Genomic DNA, 14,952 nt, shown 5'->3' on the forward strand with positions numbered 1-14,952 from the left:
ACCTTTTTTCTCCACATTACATATATTTTACACAGAGTCATAGACTTATGTTCACCATGTATTACAAAACCAAGCCTAATTACAGAAAAAAACATTTTGCACCCTTCCCATTGTTTTTTTTTCTCTGGCTGAACTTCTCTTTCCAATGATAAAACCTAAACAAACCCTGTTTAAAAGACAGACAGACAGACTGAAAGACAGAAAGAAAGAAAAGCCTAGACCTTGAACACCAGGAGTGAAATTAAATTAGCTAACTGCTAGAAGCATGAAGCATTAATGAAACAGAACTAGAGAATTTTCCCCTTACGAAGAACATTTATTCAGTGTTAATTAAATTCTTTTATTCAAAATCTATATTCACCCAAGTGTAAAATATTACATCATACCAATAACTGCAGTGTGTAAGCAAATACTATACTATAAGCACCTTTTTTTTCCCTCCCAGCAGAGTAAAGCCTTTAAATCACTCATACTGTTTGAAGTGTTCAAAGAAATGATTAAAAAAAAGAGAAACCTCTGCATGAACCGGCAATCACAGTTGTCAATCCATTTGTCTACAAATAGCTATCAGAGGCTAGCTCAAAGCATTTGCTTGCAAAGTTCATATCCAGTAGTGTTAATGAAGAACTTTCGGAGAGCCTGCAATAATTATTTCTCTACAATATATCCAGCTGGCTGCTTTATTCATTTGCAATCTAGTTCTGCACCACTGAAGCCAAAGAGTTCTGACATTAACTTCAATAGGTTCAGGTCCTTGCCTACAATGTTGAGCTGTCATCACAAACTCCGCAGATGCATTTCTATACTATGACACAAACTAATTAAAGGAAAGCTGAAACTATTAAGGGATCATCTCTAGCAATTTTAAACTTACAAGCTGGGAAAAGGCTCGTAAATCTTCAGGTGGATCCCCTAAAATGATTATCAAAACCACTCAGTGGTTGTTCATTTGAATGAGAACACTAGGTGATCTGAAGTACCAGCAATACTTATTTAGATGACCAAAAACAGTCAACGACAAGTCAGTTTTGCATAAACACAGCAGTATGTGAAACTAAGATAATGCACGAAATTCTTGGGACTTAAAGATTTGTCAAGTTGATATTTTTGTAAAAAAATTTTATGCATTGCTTTGGGAATTATTTTGGAAGATTTCATAAGGCACTCAACTATTTTCTAAATTATCCATCCAGCCATAGGTTGGGAAAGGAATATAATCCAATAGCTGCATTTTCAGGTGCTAGCATCTGTGTTTTTATAAAACAGTATCAGTACTGTTGTAAAAGAGCCAAACTTGACTTCTGTACCGCTCTCTATTAAGAATGCATGCTTTGCCTTGACAGGAAAGGTTGACTATGAAGTGAATAGTTAATAAATTTTACCAGGGTTTCTTCAGCTCTGAGCTACCTTTAAACATATGTAAATAGCATCTCACTTCTGGCAGTTCATGTTAACTAAACCACAGGAGCACAGCAATTTCCAGGTGGAATCAGAGCTCTGCTTCATCTAAATCTGATGTTGTGGTTACAGCACTGGTGACCCCACTGCCCTTAGAAGATGTTCTTCTCCCAGCCTCCTCACATAGGAGTGTCTTAAAAAAACCTACAGAACAAGGTTCAACAGCTCATCCAAAATCAATGCTAGCATCAAGCCATCTAGCACTGCATTTCTCATTCGCATTCCCATTCCACTTGAAATCTTCTCAAATTTTGGCTTCGACAATATCCTGCTTCCTCCTAGAAGAGTAGCAGTAGACTGCTGGAGCAATGGAGTACTTTTCCAGTTCCAGTTCTCCAATTCTAATTCTCCAAAAGCAACAGCAATTGAGCAGAAAAAAAAATTATCTAAAATTCCTACTTACTTATATGGACAAATTTCAGGCCCTGAGTATTCATTAGCTATATGGGATTTAACATGGACTTAATTTTATTTGCCGTTGACTTTCTTGTTAAAGAATTCTAGGTCAAACCCTTCAAACTGAAAAAAATTCTTACTTTATTCACTGGTTTAAGCCCAGGTTTTAGAAAGTGCACTATCTGAGAGGGCAAGAATGGGTAGAAAATAGGAGTAGATAAGGAGAGTAAAAACTTACAGAACAGAACATAGAAGGTTCTATAGGCAATACTCAGTCACATTCTAAATATCACCTTAAAATAGGAAAAGTAGTCACTAATGGAATATATCCCCAGGATACCCATGAGGAATAGACACTTTTGATTAATTTAAATACTCACTAGCTACTGCTCTATAAAAATACAGCTGAAAATGCATTTCCTTTCTGTGGAAGCAGAGAACGCAACCTGCAGAAAGTTTTCTGTGTGCTCAGCAGATCTCACTTTTTTTTCCCCTTAATAAGAAGAAATAGAGTTGATTCTACATTGTTACAAAGCAGATAAAGCCCAGCTGTTTCCCTCTCAGCCTCAGGTTTTCTACCTATCTGAAAAGAGGCAAATACAATCAGATAACCACAACTACCAAAAGATAGTTTCTAACAGCAAGAAGGGATAAGTGAATTACAAGGCTGCCTGCCCATAAAGTTGTGGTGTAGCCAAACCAGTACACCGTTGAGATGTAAGAGGTCACAGATCATGATCTCTCTCACAAATCTCACTAGTAAACTTCAGGAAACGAAAGTAAAATGGTACGTATTAGAAGTGAGAAAGTGACATAGAAACCTATCACTGCAGAAAACCTAAGCACGCAACAAAGAGGAAAACAAGGCATTCCTTGAGCTTAATGAGTTCTGAAAAGCTGGCAGATGATGAACGGAATGGAGTTTGTATGAAAACATCAAATAAAGAGTAAGCAGCAGGCTCTTCGGTGAGTTAAAAGAAAACGAAAACTTTTTAGCTAGTTGTCCCAGATTATACAATGATAGTCTTTTTTTAATTATATAGGGCATCTAAATCTGAAAAAAAAAGGAAAAAAGAAAAAGAAAAAAAGAAAGAAAATGTGTCAAAGATTGGAGCACCACGAGCAAGGACAATGTCTTTCTAAAACTGAATTATTCAGGCAAATAGTTATTGATAAGAAGATCCAGGACTAGACTCAATGGTTGGTGACAGAAGACACTGAACGTGAGAACAACTGAACGGTACAATGTAAGAGACGCAGTAGCCCAATCATGTTCAGGATCGTGTTTTCAGAATGCCACACATTCTGGCAGAACTCCTTACAGGGACAGAGCAGCCAGGATAGTCAGTAAGATTAAGATAACATTTTCAGTTGTCCAAGTTCACAGGCAAGACTCTCTTTCATGCAGCCAAGGTGCTTAAAACTCCTTTTTTCTTCCATTTTCCTTTTAAAATTCAAATTTTCTACAAAAAACAGAAGGAATATAGCTCCCTGATTTCTTTCATCAATTCACAATGCCACAGCTCACAGAGATAATGGAGACTGAGAACTGGCATGCTAAAATAGTCTATATATAGACTATAAATATATATATTTTAAATTTCAGTTGGAAATAATATGGAAATAGTGTTTTTATATTTGTTTTCCATAAGGCAGAATCAACTCCTACTTCACTTGCCAAGCATCTAGGAGACAGATAAAGAAATATTAAGCAGAATGCCTGGTGGAAGTCCAAGTAGCAATCACATTCTGCCTACCCAACACACCCCGTGATTTCACTTGGCTGCAGCCTCTTTAGATTCCTGCAAGTTTTTCTATACACTGTTAAATGGTTGCCAGGTTTCACCTTAAGGCATAACAGCTTTCCACTGAAGACTAAATGGCCTCTCCATTTCAGTAGGCTGTGTTAATACCTAGACGCCTTTTTGTCCTTCTCTTCTCTTTTCCTGTAGGAGTATTCCAAATGCTGTTTAGAGAGCATTAAAATGCATACGCTGAGATACCTTCTCATACACCCATGTGTAGAAAACTTCCTTTAATTCAAAAGTTCCCATGTTTTATTTTAGGTGCAACTATAGCACAAAAACATTTCCACAACTGATCTTTTTTTTACTAGTTAGACAAGTGAGCAATTTAGAAAACCTATTTTCTTTGTGGTCTGTCAAAATTTTGCTGGTTTATGTCAATGGGAACAGCAGCAGCCTATAGAAAAGGCAGCTGATCCATCTTCTCTCTTCCACTTTCCTTCAGGTGTTTCCTGGCCCCATGACAGATAGCAATTTGACCCTCCCCCTCCACAATGTTTCTTCCCATTCTAGCTTTCCTCAACTCTAAACCTAAAAGTTTTCTTCCTTAACAAGTAAGAGCTTTCAAGCACTACCATTTGTCACCAGCCATCAACCACAGATCAGAGACTTACGATTTAAAGACGCAGATTTAGAGCACAGTGCTGTCTTTACTGACACTGCAACAGAATGATGGACTTCTATTTCTGAGAGCAGGCAAACTGTATGTTTCTCACTGGAGGCATTACTGAATTCTTCACCAAAAGATCCATTCCAGACTCATTTTCAGCTGACAATAAAAAGCGGAGAGCTTAACAACCCCTTCCTTTTCGTCCACCATGTACTTTATCATAGTCAAGCCATGGATTCAATTATTATGCTTTGGCTTTGCAGACTTCTGTATATTCCTGCATTTGTCTCCTTGAAGACATCATTACTGTTTCCACCTCTTTAACACATAACACTCTTGAACTCCTCTGAGTGCCTTGGCAAGCTGCCTTGTCTGCTAATACAATATACTATGGTTGACTAGCATCCTCTTTTCAGGGTCCCTCAAAACTTCTGTAACCTGTGAAATATCATACCTATTTCAGCCTACGGCTGCAATCTGATAAGGCTGAATCCATCTATTTTTAAAGCACTGTAAGCATATTAAGAAGCACATTTATAAAACTCTTTCCTCTAGATCTTTCTGCACTTCATGAGTAGCTTCAAAACTTTCATACGGACTCCTAAAGAAAGTAAGAGCATGTTACAGTTTTCCATAACAATATCGATTTAGCAAGCACACATCATAATAATATAGAACTTTAAGGAAAAATGTCCATTATAGAATCATTGCTATCCAATGACTCAGTAATATATTTAAGATAACAACTGACTACCTCGCTCTATGCAGCTGATACCAGATTTCTGCACAATACTGGCTAGCAGATTGGAACTTACTCTTCATGTAACTCAATCCATTAATTATGAACTGGATAGAACTAAGACTAACTTAGAGAAATTAAGGTTCAGGGGGTAAGCGACCTGAAAGAAAAATAAATTGCCTACTGACCATGTGGTACATGCAGTATTATTTGGTTTTGCATGAGGCTAAATATTTATTTTGAGCAGAGCCTGTTTCTCATAGTCACAAATGTGACAAACTCAGTTAACAAACAGAAATGGATGTTCTTGAAGTGTACCAGCCCTCTCATATGAAGCCGCTGCGTTACGTATGCACTCAAGTATATAAAATATGGTTATCTGATTGGTCTCTTTTGTCATAACATATTCATGGTAAACATTCTTTGGGAGTTTAGCGCCTGTTGATAAAGAATGCAAACTCTCGGTTTGTGTCTAATAGCCTGTTACAGACACAAGTACTACATAATCAGGACATTACAAAAAGAGCTTCTTTTTCAGATTTCACAATGACTTCGGAAAAGCAGAACTTTCATTTTAATTCCTGTTTGCTTCTATTGTGAGTAGTATCAATCACACATTTCATTCCTCACTAGTTCTGTGTTCACCCTTTTTGTGTGGTTCATAACGTGGGCCATACCAGACTCTCTAACCTGGAGTTCTGCAATCCATCTTACATTCATGTCTAAATGGTGAATGACATATTTGAGTATGTTTTCTAAGCAAACTGCTGTGAAATGCATTACCAGGTGCTGATGTTACACTTCATCCCCTAGGTCCTTCCTCTCAGTACGCAAGCAAATATTTAGTTTTTAAGAAGCCCACGCAGGTGTTTGCAGCTTGATTCTAGGTAGACAGAACTGCATGCAAGTGGAGTTGATTCCTCAGGCAGGTCTTCCCTCTCAAGCAGCAAGGGCCTTTATTTCTAGAAGGGGCAATTACCTGTGTGCTACACGTACACTACTTCTCACTGGAAGCTCTTTTTTTTTTTAAAAAAAATAAACAAAAACTACTTATGTTTAGGATATGCCCAGATTCCACCTCTTGGAATTCTCTTATACCACAGAACTGTCTTGGGGGAAGAAAAAAAAAAAAAACACCAAGCATTTAGCTCTTCTCAGAAACAGATGACAAATTTTGGATCTCAATTTAGGATCACTGCTGTCAAGGTCCTAACTCTCCATCACTGAGCACTGAACTAATCATAAAATAGTTCAGTTTCAGCTTGAGACCCTGAGAGTTAGCCTTACAAGAAAACAAAAGTAGGTTAGTCTCAATTGCTCAAACAAATACCACAGACCACTTTAGAGATGCTTTTAAAAGATAGCTTACAGTGAGCACAGGGTAATATATCCTGAGTCACTTAATAAACATCACCTTAATAAAGGACAATTAAGTAGCAGATGCAAGAAAAACAGGACAATAATCTCTTAATTGAACCTAGAAATCTCTATCATTCTGCAAAGAAATATTCCAATTAGTCTCTGAAACACTAATTCTTTTAGTATTGCTTGCTTTTGTCAGCATTTGCTCAATATCATTTTATCACTTCTTTTCTACTTTTTCTGCAGGATTTTAATAGAGTTATTATGACTTTTAGTAAATGCAAACAAGCACAAACAAAAAACCCCATTTTTTGTATTGCTGTTCTTTGTAACTTCTTTTATCTTAAAGTCAATGAAATATTTGTGTGTATTTAAAAAAAATGCATCTGCTTGCCAAACACTGTATAAGCCTTGGGTCTTTATTCCACATTTATGGAAAATTATTTGAAATCAAATTTAAAAACATTTCCACAAAATTGTCTAAAACCTCACAATAAAGCACATATTTGCAGATGTAATGCAAAAAGAAATATAAACATTTGGGAGAGGGTTGGGGTTTTTAGATCATTTCCATAGGAAAAAGATTTGTTTTTTAAGGAAATTATAAAAGCATCCTAAGCAAAATTAAGCCATCCTGTGTCATCCTAGCAACCTATCAGAGTTGGTCAAAACCACAAAAAGCACTATAGCAGGCATTTTTATCCTAAATTACACTAATCAAAACACTATTAGTTTAGGGGAAATAGAAACAACTGATAGACGCTGACACTAACTACATCTGGTTTCCTTGCTGTAGTTTTCATTTTGCAAAACTGGTAAGTTAAGTGAAACAAAAATGACTGTATCCCAATAGAGACCGCAATGTATTTGCAGCCATTTCTCCATATTACCATCAATGCTCATTCAGAAATTTCAGAGACAAACAGTCTGGGAGCTTCAGGGGAAAAAAAGCCTAAATGTCAAAAAAGCCCTAAGGAACTTGGAATTTCATCTGTTGTCTGTAAAATAGTACAGAATATACACATCCAAATCTATGTTCCATTTTGTGGGAGATCCTCAGTAACCAACTAATAGAAAGTTTAATTTTAAAAAAATGCTTAAAAAGAAAATAAGCTATTTTACTACATAAACGGACTTACTTTTCCTTTCTGGGATAGATGTACTAGAGACACATACTGTTTTTGAAAGCCCATTATTTCCCTCTCCATGTTTTCATTTGTTATGTCACTGTTTCCCAAAACATTTTGAACAAGTAGAGCTGTTTCCCACAGTGCTCCAAAGACGTGGAGTCCAGCTTACAAGAATCTGGGTCCGTGTCACTTCTGCAGCTCCAAATGCTCAGAAGGGAACAGACGGAATCAAGCTGAGCAGATTTTTCTAAATTTTACTCAGCTGCTTGCTTCAAAAATGACTGTCAGAAGACAGAGGTGCATCTGCGTTGTCCTCAATTCCTGAAGCACATCTCAAGCTAACTTCATTTTGAAAATTTTTGTTTTTAAATAAGTGTCAGCACTGAAAAACCATTCAATGTCAAGGCACGTTTCAGCTCAGACAGTGTGTACGCCTGACAAAGTAATGTTTTATTTTGCCTTTCACGAGTCTTTTGAATCTGACAGCATGCTACTTACACACTAGAGGATTAAATTGTAATGAACATTGCTTTTATTAATTTTTATATTCTCTGAGCAACTTGCTTTTTGATATATCTAAATCTGTCTATTTTAGAAAGTTTTCTGCACTTGATTACAAAACTTCAAATGATGAAGAACTTGATAGGCTGTACTACGGGAAAGCTTTCTTTCTCCTTTTTTTGGAAGCAAGTCAATGACAAATGAGTTTTTCCTTTAGAGACACCTCTATGAATGAATAGTGTAACAACAGAATGAATATCTTTTTGTATCATTGGCTCTATTTCTCTTTACCAAAGTGGACAGTGTGCCTATAAACTCCCAGTGGCATTGGGAAACGCCAAAGAATATCAAGAGCTATTTCAAAAAAAGTTTTCAAACTGCTCTGCCATTCTTAAAACACAATCTCCTCTCAATCTCATGCAACTGTAAAAGTAAAAATAAAAACATGATGTATTTAACTCTGAGAGCGACAGTTACAGTCTGTGGCCTTATGAATAGAGGCTTGATATTGGGAGTAAAAATGCCTGGTTTCCCACAGTAACAGCACTGGGAGAGAACGTGCCGAACAGCCCCATATATCATCATAAGAATTCAATATCCAAGACATTTTCTGTTCACTGTGCCTGAATTCAGAGAAAGACAAGATAAGGTTAGCAAAACACAGCAGAGATTACTTGTCACTTTAAAGCATCTCCCCGTGTTAACTCTTTTGTGTTGGAAGCTCTTAAGTACCAACATGTTTACCCAGACTCTGCACTGAGAAGTAGCAACTGAACAGTTCAGTGATAAAATACATGATAACTCAAGTGGGTGCTAGCTACAAGTGCTCACAAGTATTACGAATAATATACAAAGTGAAGTCCAACCATTCCTAAAGCAAAGAGCTGTCAGCTCGTGTGGGAGGACAGCCAGAGAGATCGAGAGTCTAATAACGTTACACCGCTTTCTGCACAATATAATGGAGCTGAACAGAGAGGGGCAAAACAATGCTGAGAGCAGAAGCAAGCTAGGACACTTTCAAACCTTCGAATTAATTCTGGGAGCCAGGTCCTCTCGCCCACCTGACTTCTTTTTGCATTGCTCCAGGACAAAAATCAAGTGCCTCAGTCAATCCTTCCCTTGATCCTAGGCATCCTTAGTATGGGAGATGGACTACAAGTGTGGAAAGGTGGAAGTCCAGGCTGTAAATCCATGCTCTCCAGTAAACCTGGGAGCAGCCATCAGCCAGCAAGAATTCGTCTAACCCATTTCGGTCCCTCAAAGAGTTTCCAGGCTCAAGCTTGCCAAGATTTGTCTCTCTACACTCTACCAAAAAAATGTCAGGGTCCCTGCATAGGCAAAATGAGAGATGAGCTAAAGACCGTCTACTACCTTGAGTCAATAGTCTGTCCTAACAGCAAAGGGAGGCTTAAAAGTTGCAGAGAGCAGCTGCCCCCTAAGCTCAACAGGGAACTATGTTACATAGTCTTCTGCTGCTCCTCTCTCCCAGGCTGCTCCAGTGAAGCAAACTATACTGAAAAATTTTCACACAGTCAAACTGGAATGAAAAGTGATTTCAAATATTATGTTACTAAGCAGTAGCACACTCTTGGAAAATAAAACGTAATTTATTTCTCAGCGCAGATATGGAGTCTGTTAAGCTACTCCCAGAGAGCATTTCTAGAGCACAAAGCAGAACAGACTTTATTACTGAGATGATTAGCAACTAAGCACATTTTCTTTGTATGCTTTTTACATCCCAAATATAATCCAATGCATATGTATACCAGCTAAAGATTATGGGTCTTCAACACTGCAGTACTGTAATATAATAGAGAGCGAGGGTAAACACAGTCTCAAAAAACACAGGGGTATGGGCAAGATCATTTTTGTCTACCTAGTTATAAAAAAAAGAAAGGGATGTTTTAAATTTGACTAATACGATCTCAGGAATTAAGCTATAACTTTCAGATAACTACATACAGATTCAGCACCATTTATATGATGCAATTTAAAATACTATATAAGAACATAAAAAATGCTGTGCTGGGAACCAGTGGTCCATCTACACCCATATTATGTGTTCAACAGTTAACATTTAAGGAAAGCTCACAACTCTGGCCACTTTCTTCGATCCTTTCCTTTGAACTCCTGCAGCATTTAGAATCACTTGTTCAGCTGCAGAGACCCTGTCTTTCTGCTGAGGATGACTGCCACTTGAAACATCAGAGATGGATACAAGAGCAAACTCTACAGTTCTTTTCAGTTCAAATACAAGTATTATTTTAATGTAAATTTTTAAAAAATTAATACATTTTCCTATACTACTGCAGATCTACTACAAAAGAAAACAAAACTAATTTTTGCCACTGAATCCTTTAAGACACCTGAAGTATCACAGTCTTTGTTTACCGCCCTTTTATAACTCACTGTTTGACTCAAAATATACTTCAATATTCTGGATGTAGAGGAATCTTATGCTCAGGTAACAGCATAGTTTAATACTGTTGTTCAAATTCTCTGCAGATCTTGCCAACTTTTTCCAAGAAAAATAGAGGAAAAACTAGGACATTATTCTAATATTTGCTGTAAAAAAGGTGAATATCAGTACAAAGAAGCAAGCTGGGAAAAAGAAAAAAAAAAAGCCTCCTGATAAGGCTGACTGCACATTTTAAAGAATTGGTGAAAAGCTCAGGCAAATTTTGTTTCTGCTTCATGGCTTTCTTTGTTTGCAAACTTAGATCTAAACAAGGTACACAAGAATAAAAATAAATAATTTTTTTCCTGGATAACATTTGTCCTCTAGGACAAACACTTGATGATACTGTCAGGTAAGGAGAGTAGAGGTTGCAGTCAGAAGGTAATCAAAACAGCCATTTTTCACATCAGAGTGGGTTTCAGAACTTTGCCTTTTCAAAAACTGTGAAACTCTTCCTTGCTTGTTGCTCTGAAAAGGACAGTAACTGGGAGTCATTTTAAAATGATGAATAGTACCTTCAGCGCGAAATCATTTTCTTAATCAAGATTATAACAACTGGACGTTGTATCTACTTTGCCCTACAGACAGGATAATTAAGATCTGAGCAGGTCACTACTGGAAAACGTTCTCCACGGTACTTCAATCCAGCAAAGCACTCCTACATTTGCTTTAAATTAAACCCTCAATGGTTCCACTGAACTTCGAGTTTGAACGATCAGAGAAATCAGAGACCAGCAATAACAAATGAGAATTCAGAAAATATGACGTCTTAAACCCTAATCAGCATTATTAGTTTTTTGCCATCCCAGACAGATACATTTGAGAAACAAAATGAAAACCTCCAACTGAAAGTATTTTACAGGAACCTCAGGAAAAACAAAACACACAACTTTCTCTGGCTCCCAGTGGCAGAAGAGGGCATCCATGATGAGTACAGGCAAGCAAGGATAACACACACCAGGGCAAGCGCAAGCAGACTCCCCAGTGCCAGCTGACATCAGTACAGCACAAGTTAAAGCACTGGATTCAGAAAGGCTCCACAAAGACTCCTGGGGCCACCCCATGGCTGAGATAACACTACCACTGACTTGTGCTTGTGCTAGGCCAAGCACTGCACACATGTGAGATGACAGTTCATTTCCAAAAGCTGTCTCATGAAGCTAACACAATCCAGGAGCGCTCAAGTACAGTCATAAAGATTCTGACACAGGAAAAAAAAATGCTATGGTATTTTCTGTTCTCTGAGGTAAAGAAGCTTCTTGAATTTATTGATTCATATCTGCACAAGTTCACAGGCATTTATCACTTCCTATCTCTGTCCAGGTAAGAATCAAAAGAAATCTCAGCTATATAACCTCAGGCTCACTACATGCAGAAACAATACAAGATATATAGCCCCAGCTATTTAACCTAGCAGAAATAGGACTAGAAAGATTTTACCACAGATTATTAGCAATGTAATGGACAACAAATATGTTCTCCTACATTAGACAACCAAAACGTTCACTTCTTAATAAGAAACACAGATTCTTCAACTGTATGAACAGCTAGTATTAACCAACCTTTGAAACTTGTAATTTTGCGATCTCACTCTGCCGGCATGATTTTATCATCTACAAATGTACAATCCAATAACAATTCTTACCTTGGACACTAAAATATCATTTTGAAATGATCAATACCTGCTGTTTACTCAAGAGTTCACAGTACGCAGATCCCCTGTTTTCAAGCTCAGAAGACACAAAGGAAGCAAACAGTGCAGTTGCATATTTATTTTCTAACATCTAGGTGTGTTTTCTGCAGTTGTACAACAGTGTAACTCTATTAAAATCAATTATTTGATTTTGTTTTATGATTACGGTGTTTCTGGCCCCAGATTCTACAATAAGATTATTTTTCACTAAACATCATTTAGGAATATAAACTAAATATGCTCTTGCCTTAATTACAAATTGGGAGTATGCACAAATAGAAGGCAGTTTATTGTCAAGATCTCTTGCTATAAACTGCTTTAATGACACTCAGTTCTACCACAATGACAATTCTCGTATAGCTGCCAAAACCAACACAGATTTAGGTATGTCTTCTGTCCAACATCTGATTGCTTTAGATTTGTATCAATACATAACTGGCAGACTAAGTAACTACGGAGGGGTCAAAAGTATCATAAAACGGCTGAGTTGCTATGTTTTATGATGAATTAGACATGTCTATATGTTTTGTCTGTAAAAATCGGAAGTGTTCAGAAACATGATAAAACCCACACAAATCAGTTTAACATTATGCCTGTAACAGTGGTTCTATTAGGAATTTTAGGAAGAATGATTTCTGTGATTGGTGAGAACTTCAGCAGTAACTTTCAGTAGAACACTCTGGACAAACTGAATGCTTCACTCCTAATTTTACACACTGGCTTGCACATTTAGTTCCATTCCTCAAAGGTTTTCACCACTGTGAATCTTTATTTTTAGTTCAGCTGAGCACTTTTTTTTTTTTTTTTTTTTTGAAGACAAGAAGGTTTTTTTGTAATAGTGCATTTCAACAAAGTTGAATGATTCTAGCTACTCAGGCTTAAGTTTGGAAATTTGAGGATATCTATTTAAACATATAATTTAACTTAAACAGTGACACTCTGCTTAAAAATCCAGTGACATCTCCTGCCTTGGTCTAAATTAAATATAATTGAAAGAAACTGAGCACTAAAAGAAATTTTCCATTGCTATATTTAATATAAGGCAGAGTTATGCAACTCTAAAATATAAACCTTTACTTCAAAAGTATTTATGGGTATCCAGGGTTCTCTCTTTTTCCTAGAAATAGCACCTTTATATTGAAAAACAGCACTTCCTTACCTGGAAAGAGTTCATGCAGCGAAGTGAAGGTGGCAGAGAGGCGGTACTCAAACCCAGTATTAGCAGTAATTCTAAACACGTTTCTGATGGAAATGTTAAAGGATGAACTCCAATATCATTTTCCCATGCATCAGCAAGGCTGTAAATTAAAAAAAAAATTTTTTTAATTCTCTTAAAATACATCTAAAACCTAAGTTCCAAATAAATATTAGAATGTGGTGTAGTTTGTGATAAAAGATTCTCTTCACATTTTCCCCATAAAAGCCACTGATAAGCATGTTTTGCTGAAAATACAAGCTGTATTTAGAGTACTTCATTCTTACCACCAATTTTACAAAAAGATACATCATGTGACAGGAAAATTTAGCATACATCAGAACAATCCACTCATGTTTCTAATTCCAAGTTTGAATAATATTTCTGAATGAAATCTCAACTGCCACTGGCAATTTCCCATCAGACAGTGTTCAGCAAGATCAGCTCAATTCATAAGCAATTGTTCATCAGACTGGCTTCTTCCTTCATGTGAGAAGTCAGATTGATCAGTGATCCAGATCTGTAGCTAAGCAGCTAGCATCCCATACTCCACAGCAAGATTCTCAGATCAGGTAGTATCACTTTGGAAGACAATGACAACGTTTGCCACTCCTCTATGTCCAAGACTTGGAGATTTCAATACATAATTTTGGCATCAGCTTTCATTTTAAACTCCTCCAGCTCTTCTGGAAACATATTACTCAAACTGACTGAACTGCTGCTGTTGAACTCACCAGCTTGTTTTAGTGTCTCATCTAGAAACAGTTGAATTTTTATAAGCATCTAAAAGAGTAGGCATCACCCCAACATTCACCATGATGAAAACTGAGCAAATATTCTCCTCACAGTATCTGGACGGTTCTCATTCTCGCAAGTCTATCAAACCCACTAATATTCTTCAAAGTCCTGCTTGCATATGTGCTTTTTGTGCATATCCTCCCACTATTAACTGTTCCTAGCCCCTTCTTAGATCTTCCAGAGGTTTTACTTAGCAAAATTTTCACATCTTTTTTCAAAGAGCGGATGTATTTGCACTTTCTTGCATCCGTTTGTCTTAAACTGGCCTCCTGAATTTTAATTGGCTTTTTCTTTCCTAACCATTGTTTCCTCCTCTTTCCTTGTTTATCTCTGGGTAAGCAGGAATGCAGTTCTGTTTCAATACACAGAAGGAAGCCCCAAAACGCACACAAGGTCAGAGGTGCCTCTACCTCCTTAAAAAAGGAGTGCTTTCTCTTATTCTTTTTCTAAATCCACAATAAAAGACAGAGAGAATCCTATCACTTCTAAATTACAAAACATACCATGTCTTTCTCAGGTCTCACCACAGTGAGTGGGTCCTGTGACATAGGGAGCTTTGAACAGTTTGGAGGGAAGGAGAAGGAGGGAGGCTGTCTGGGCTAGGCAGCTTCTGGCATTCTTAATGGCAGGACATCATATAAGGTCTCCACACATAGCTGATACCATACCAAAGAACAGAGGCCAAAGCCTGCTGCACAGTAACAGCCTTCATAATGTGTAAGACGTAACTGGAAAGAACTTAAGACACTTATACCAACTCAGCTGGACCTGGAAAAGCTGCTTAAAGCTACCACACACAAAGTGTCT

At 37.2% G+C, this 14,952-nt stretch overlaps 1 protein-coding gene across 8 annotated transcripts in view; it reads right to left on the reverse strand.

Annotated features, from left to right (window-relative positions):
• UBE3D (ubiquitin protein ligase E3D) overlaps positions 1-14,952 on the reverse strand; it is an 88,772-nt gene that overhangs the window by 23,305 nt on the left and 50,515 nt on the right. For all 8 annotated transcript variants that reach the window (XR_010388271.1, XR_010388267.1, XR_010388268.1 and 5 more), the window contains one exon: positions 13,312-13,450. Coding sequence is in view for 2 of the 8 variants with exons in the window: in XM_026121072.2 (XP_025976857.1) it covers positions 13,312-13,450 (139 nt within the window). In the remaining 6 variants the exon portion in view is untranslated. The remainder of the gene's footprint in view (positions 1-13,311; positions 13,451-14,952) is intronic.

This window comes from Dromaius novaehollandiae, chromosome 3, assembly GCF_036370855.1.
Source record: "Dromaius novaehollandiae isolate bDroNov1 chromosome 3, bDroNov1.hap1, whole genome shotgun sequence".
Taxonomy (NCBI): Eukaryota; Metazoa; Chordata; class Aves; order Casuariiformes; family Dromaiidae; genus Dromaius; species Dromaius novaehollandiae.